Raw genomic sequence first — 6,613 nt, 5'->3', positions numbered from 1 at the left:
ATTAATTGTACTGCAGGGATGGAACGTAAGTCGAAGAAAATTGAGGTTGTGGTGGCAGCTGCAGAGAGGTATTTGGATGTGCGAGTCTTGACATCAGAAGAGTTACAGGGAGTGGTGGTGATGTCCCAACGTTTCAGGTTGAGGGCATGAGGTAGGAATGAATATATTTAAATAGTGGAGAAGGGTGGTGTTAATTATTAACAATCATTTTGAATTTGTGAATGTAGTGTTAGATGGTAGGGTAAAATATAAGGGAGTTGTACTCCAGTCTAGTAGGTGGCGGTAATGCAACCAATTGGATGCCAACCGCCGTTAAACCTCATTGAAGAAGAAGAAGAAGAAGAAGAAGAAGAAGAAGCAGTTTATCCCTGCAGAAATTACATGCGGAAGTAGTGGTCGTCAATGCTGGTGAAAAGAGGCTCTGTAGTTGCTAACTATGATCTTTGAGTTTACTGTATAATTACCTAGCTGCTTTTTACACGCATAGTGTAGTTAAATTAAAGTCCATTATGGCTGGAAGTCGACTTGAAAAATTCGGAACGGTGTTCACGCGGTAGGTCCAAATGTCGTGTTGCTAGCTAGCTAATGTTAGCCAGCATAATTTCGGTGTCAAGGTTACTGGAGGATACTATTTAGTTTTCTAGACCCTTTAGCGTTTGCTAGCTAGCTAATGTTAGCTAGATACAATTTTCTTTGATGGTTGACTGTCTTTTCTGCAACTTGTAGCAAATGGAATCTTGGCTATGGTTCCGCGTAATAGAAATGAATGCACCGTTAGCTAGATACAGTGGGGAGAACAAGTATTTGATACACTGCCGATTTTGCATGTTTTCCTACTTACAAAGCATGTAGAGGTCTGTAATTTTTATCATAGGTACACTTCAACTGTGAGAGACGGAATCTAAAACAAAAATCCAGAAAATCACATTGTATGATTTTTAAGTAATTAATTTGCATTTTATTGCATGACATACGTATTTGATACATCAGAAAAGCAGAACTTAATATTTGGTACAGAAACCTTTGTTTGCAATTACAGAAATCATACGTTTCCTGTAGGTCTTGACCAGGTTTGCACACACTGCAGCAGGGATTTTGGCCCACTCCTCCATACAGACCTTCTCCAGATCCTTCAGGTTTCGGGGCTGTCGCTGGGCAATACAGACTTTCAGCTCCCTCCCAAAGATTTTCTATTGGGTTCAGGTCTGGAGACTGGCTAGGCCACTCCAGGACCTTGAGATGCCTCTTACGGAGCCACTCCTTAGTTGCCCTGGCTGTGTGTTTCGGGTCGTTGTCATGCTGGAAGACCCAACCACAACCCATCTTCAATGATCTTACTGAGGGAAGGAGGTTGTTGGCCAAGATCTCGCGATACATGGCCCCATCCATGCTCCCCTCAATACGGTGCAGTCGTCCTGTCCCCTTTGCAGAAAAGCATCCCCAAAGAATGATGTTTCCACCTCCATGCTTCACGGTTGGGATGGTGTTCTTGGGGTTGTACTCATCCTTCTTCTTCCTCCAAACACGGCGAGTGGAGTTTAGACCAAAAAGCTCTATTTTTGTCTCATCAGACCACATGACCTTCTCCCATTCCTCCTCTGTAATAATCATCCAGATGGTCATTGGCAAACTTCAGACGGGCCTGGACATGCGCTGACTTGAGCAGGAAGGACCTTACGTGCACGGCAGGATTTTAATCCATGACGGCGTAGTGTGTTACTAATGGGTTTCTTTGAGACTGTGGTCCCAGCTCTCTTCAGGTCATTGACCAGGTCCTGCCATGTAGTTCTGGGCTGATCCCTCACCTTCCTCATGATCATTGATGCCCCACGAGGTAAGATCTTGCATGGAGCCCCAGACCGAGGGTGATTGACTGTCATCTTGAACTTCTTCCATTTTCTAATAATTGCGCCAACAGTTGTTGCCTTCTCACCAAGCTGCTTGCCTATTGTCCTGTAGCCCATCCCAGCCTTGTGCAGGTCTACAATTTTATCCCTGATGTCCTTACACAGCTCTCTGGTCTTGGCCATTGTGGAGAGGTTGGAGTCTGTTTGATTGAGTGTGTGGACAGGTGTCTTTTATACAGGTAACGAGTTCAAACAGGTGCAGTTAATACAGGTAATGAGTGGAGAACAGGAGGGCTTCTTAAAGAAAAACTAACAGGTCTGTGAGAGCTGGAATTCTTACTGGTTGGTAGGTGATCAAATACTCATGTCATGCAATAAAATACAAATAAATGACTTAAAAATCATACAATGTGATTTTCTGGATTTTTGTTTTAGATTCTGTCTCTCTCTCACTGTTGAAGTGTACCTATGATAAAAATTACAGACCTCTACATACTTTGTAAGTAGGAAAACCTGCAAAATCGGCAGTGTATCAAATACTTGTTCTCCCCACTGTAGCTCTTTGTATGTGAAATTGAGAATGCATGGGATGCATTTGCTCTATTGTTTACATTTTTGCTGGTGGCTCACTGGTTTCCTTTTCAGAGTCAGAGATCTTATGCGTTCTGGAGTTGTCAAACAGTCTGACAAGCCCATTTGGTATGATGTATACAAGGCCTTTCCACCCAAGAAGGACCCACTTTATGTCAGACCAGTGGCCAAGATCTATGGGAAGAAAGAAGTGGCAGTGCCAGACATCTTCTACAGAGAGGATGAAATCAGAGCGTAAGTTAATTAAACGGTTTGCCTTAAACTTTTTACTGCCAATCAAAAGCTGTTAGGAATGGAAATGTTGATTTGTTGATCAGCACCGGTCTCTCTATCAGGACATTTTATGAGGTGTATGGAACAGGACCCAGAGCTTTTGATCTTTCCAAATCCAACTTTGTTTCAACATGCCAAAGGTATGGGCAAATCTTCACAATGAATCACATTGGTCACATCATAGGTCAAGTTTTGGGATTCCACATGTCTGTAATGCTGGATCCTAACTACTGCAATTCTATAAAGGGATTTTTTCCTTTGTGTAGGTTTGTGGAGAAGTACACAGAGTTAGAGAGCCAGGGAGAGCGGGAGAAACAGTCCCTGTTTGAGGAGGCTGGGAAGGCTCTCCTTGCTGAGGGCTTAGTGTTGAGGAGGAGGGGTGTTCCTGCGGTGAGTAGACTGTTCAAATGATACAACTTATTAAGTGTAATGCTGGCTGCCCTTTTCCCAAATACTGTATAGACAGATATGTACTAATCACTTACAATCATGTAATTATTTTGCACTATGGCCTATTTATTGCCTTACCTCCATAATTTACTACATTTGCACACACTGTATATAGATTTTCTATTGTGTTATTGACTGTACGTTTTGTTTATCCCATATGTAACTCTGTGTTGTTGTTTTTATCGCACTGCTTTGCTTTATCTTGGCCAGGTCGCAGTTGTAAATGAGAACTTGTTCTCAACTGGCTTACCTGGTTAAATAAAGGTGAATTAAAAAATAAATAAATAAAGACCTTCTGTTTGCAACTGACTGGCTGCACTTTTTCCGGTTGGCCTGCAGGTGGCATCAGAGACCAGGGATCCAGTGTTGGGCATGAAGCTGACAGACATGTTGGCGGAACAGCAGACAGATGCACCTGGCGAAACACAGACACCGGGAGAAGAGACGCCAACACAAGCACCAGTGACTCCACAGTAGGCCTCTGCAACATGGCTTCAACCACACTCTTCACCTAGATGGAACCAACCATCCACCTCCACTGACTAAAAAGGGGACTTTCTGAACAATGTGGATTAATGGGCCTGGGCAGCTCTCACGACCGTCCGTCTTGACTGCAGGGTTTTGAGTGGTAATGTGTAGGAGTCCAAGTTATTGTACATTTTTGGTCTGGAACCTTGTGAGACTGATGTTATGCATAAGGTTGTAAATGTATATTCAATGTGTGAAACATATACTGTATGTCCTACTGAACTCTTGAGAATTCACTTTCAAGATGGTGGTTACTTTGCAGTGTGCTTTCAGACTTTCGACAGGACACCCCTGTTGATATGAGGTGACGTCGCTGTGATGATCAGTAAAGTAACTCTGTATTCTAGAATGTGGCCTCTTTTCCTCTGTTGCTCATCCTTCGTTATCTTTCAGTCACTCTGCAGAACACTCATGCAAGACAAGCAAGCTGTGAGTGAGAGTTGATATTACATTCTCCATTTGCTGCTGTGACAGTGTAATTCGGCACTGCCTGCCTGCCTGAGCATCTGGGATGAAATGGAGATATTAATGCCGTATTGCTTCACAGAGAAATACCATTGAGCACATAACCACATCAGCCGACTGGGGATGAGAAAATGTGAGTAAGAAGCATCACAGGTGCCATATTAAAAGAAATGCAAGGTAACACCGCTCTGATTCAGGGGGGTTGGGTTAAATGCGATAGACACATTTCAATTGAATGCATTCAGTTGTACAAATGACTAGGTGTCCCCTTTCCCTAACATCTGTGGAAGTTATTCCACCAGATAGGAAAGGATTGACATCAACACCTATACACTGAATGATTGATAATTAAACTCTACAAAACTAAATTTTAATTAAGGTTAGTGTCTACTGCCACAATTGAAATGAGCACCACACCAACATTGCATCCTGTTCTAAACATAATCTTGGCATATCTGTATTTTTCAACACGTGTTTCAGATTTCAATAACACATCTCAAAGCATACCAGAATAACATAACAAGTAACCAGTTATTAGAACTTCTGCAGGTTACCTCTTCTCTCTAATCAGGATAATAATCTGTCTTCCTGTTCTCACAAGTTGTAGAGACATTGATCCACTATATGACCTAGCAGCCCTGCAGTTCAACTGCCGTTTGAAAATAAATGTAAAGCGGGCTTATATCTAGAGCCTTGGCTTTAATGTAGAACAGCACTGGTCGGGGTTATTTGCTCTGGAAAAAGCTAGCATCCATGAGCGTTTTCCCAGTACCACAGTTCTCTTTCCTCCACCGTCTTTTCAAAGAGATGACCTTGGCGGCGTTTCTCATTATCAGCCGTCTTTCTGTTTATCGAAAGGGAAAACTGTCCATCTCACAGTTTATTCTGCGCTCGCACGGAGAGGAGAAATGATATCAACACCGTAATGGAATGGGTGATTGTCTGCACACAGTCAAAGAGAAAGCAATTCTGTGGTGGATGGATGGCAAGACTGTCTGAGGGCCTAATGAACAGGAGGGAGGGATATAATCGGGGAGAGAGGTAGAGGAGGGAGAGAGTCGGGTTGGGAATGAGAAGAACAATCCTTGTCTGTCTGCCGTATCCACAGGCTGAGGGGAGAAACGGACACTCAGTGGGGTGTGTTGGCAAAACCTGTGGCTTGATGCAATCCTTAAAGGTGATTTTGCACTGTTTTCCTTTATCTTATTTTAAGGGTTAAATAATATACACTGAACAAAAATGTAAACAACTATTTCAAATATTTTACTGAGCTACAGTTCATAGAAGGAAATAAGTAACTTAAAATAAATAAATTAGGACCGTTTTAAGATGGAATTAATACAATGAACTTTACGAAGGAGGCCTTTAAAAACTGGAGAAACACTGTCTGTCAGTAGATGACTTCTTGGCAGCACCCCCAAGATTTCTCAATATTTCCTTTCAAAATGTATTTTCAGGCAGGTAATTAACTTTTTCTGCCAGACTCCTGGCAAGGATCTCTGGATACAAATGAATCCAATTGAGCATGGGCTGGAATTGAATTGATCAAAATGCCATTCTCTCTGTCACTGGAGTGTGAGCGTGGATAACGTTTTACTGCTTCTGGCAGAGATTTCTAAAGAAGCACCATTATTGGGCTGTGGAGGAGAGATGCCAACAACAGCATTGAAAGGTGAATTCTGTAAGTGAAAAGTGTTTGGGGTGAGTGTGCTGTGTTAGGGCGGTGTTCTGTGTATATGTAACCACACAACTTTTCTTGTTTACACCTGGTTGGTTGTCAAACGTGATCAGTGGTAGAAAATAAAACTGAATTCATTAAATATGTAATTTATTTTATCCTTCAAATGTTGCGTAGCCTAGGTTGTGAAGATCAGTAAAATATATAATTTCATGTGTTTTAATTCTGGTTTGTAAGAGGCTGTAGAATGTATATAGTTACTGTACATACTGCACCATAACCTATATACAATAGAACATTCAATAATCCTTTCAATGGCTGAATTTACATTTTCCCATATTCATAAATGGATCGAAATGTAAATTTAACTTTCTTTCTCTTCAATTCTTTCTCCCACTCTGTCTTTGTCTTCCTGCTCACTGGCAGTGCTGTCACAAAGATATCTCATCTCATTGGCATTATACAGTCAGTGTCTGAAAGCGCCTTAATTGTTTTTGCCTTTCTATTGCTTACAATAAAGTCTGGCTTGTCAGTCACAGTGGGTGAGGGAGTTTGAATATTTTTTTATGTCATGTTTTATTTTTCAATTTGATATCCTGCATACCCAGTAGCCATTATGATGTCCTTGTCATACCATCATTTTCCACCTTAAACAGCCTAGACTATGCTAGGAAAACCCCCTCTTAAACTTGGACTAAAGTTTGACCGTTTTACACCTGATGTGTAGTTTTACCTGGAAGAGCTATTGATTTGGGCTGGGCAATTATAACAGTTCATACTC

The 6,613-nt window shown here is 41.7% G+C and overlaps 1 protein-coding gene across 1 annotated transcript; it reads left to right on the top strand.

The window, feature by feature from the left end:
• The first annotated feature begins 330 nt into the window (after positions 1–330).
• On the top strand, positions 331–6,368 carry LOC311105433 (small ribosomal subunit protein mS23-like). The gene is made up of 5 exons (XM_084147583.1): positions 331–553; positions 2,493–2,672; positions 2,774–2,851; positions 2,978–3,101; positions 3,501–6,368. The coding sequence occupies exons 1-5, from the start codon at positions 510–512 to the stop codon at positions 3,636–3,638; spliced, it is 564 nt and encodes a 187-aa protein (XP_084003709.1). The 5' UTR covers positions 331–509; the 3' UTR covers positions 3,639–6,368.
• Positions 6,369–6,613: the final 245 nt, after the last annotated feature.

Source organism: Coregonus lavaretus (genome assembly GCF_964263955.1).
Source record: "Coregonus lavaretus genome assembly, chromosome: 30".
NCBI lineage: Eukaryota > Metazoa > Chordata > Actinopteri > Salmoniformes > Salmonidae > Coregonus > Coregonus lavaretus.
Note: the sequence above shows the minus strand (reverse complement) of the source record. Positions and strands in the feature narration are given on the sequence as shown.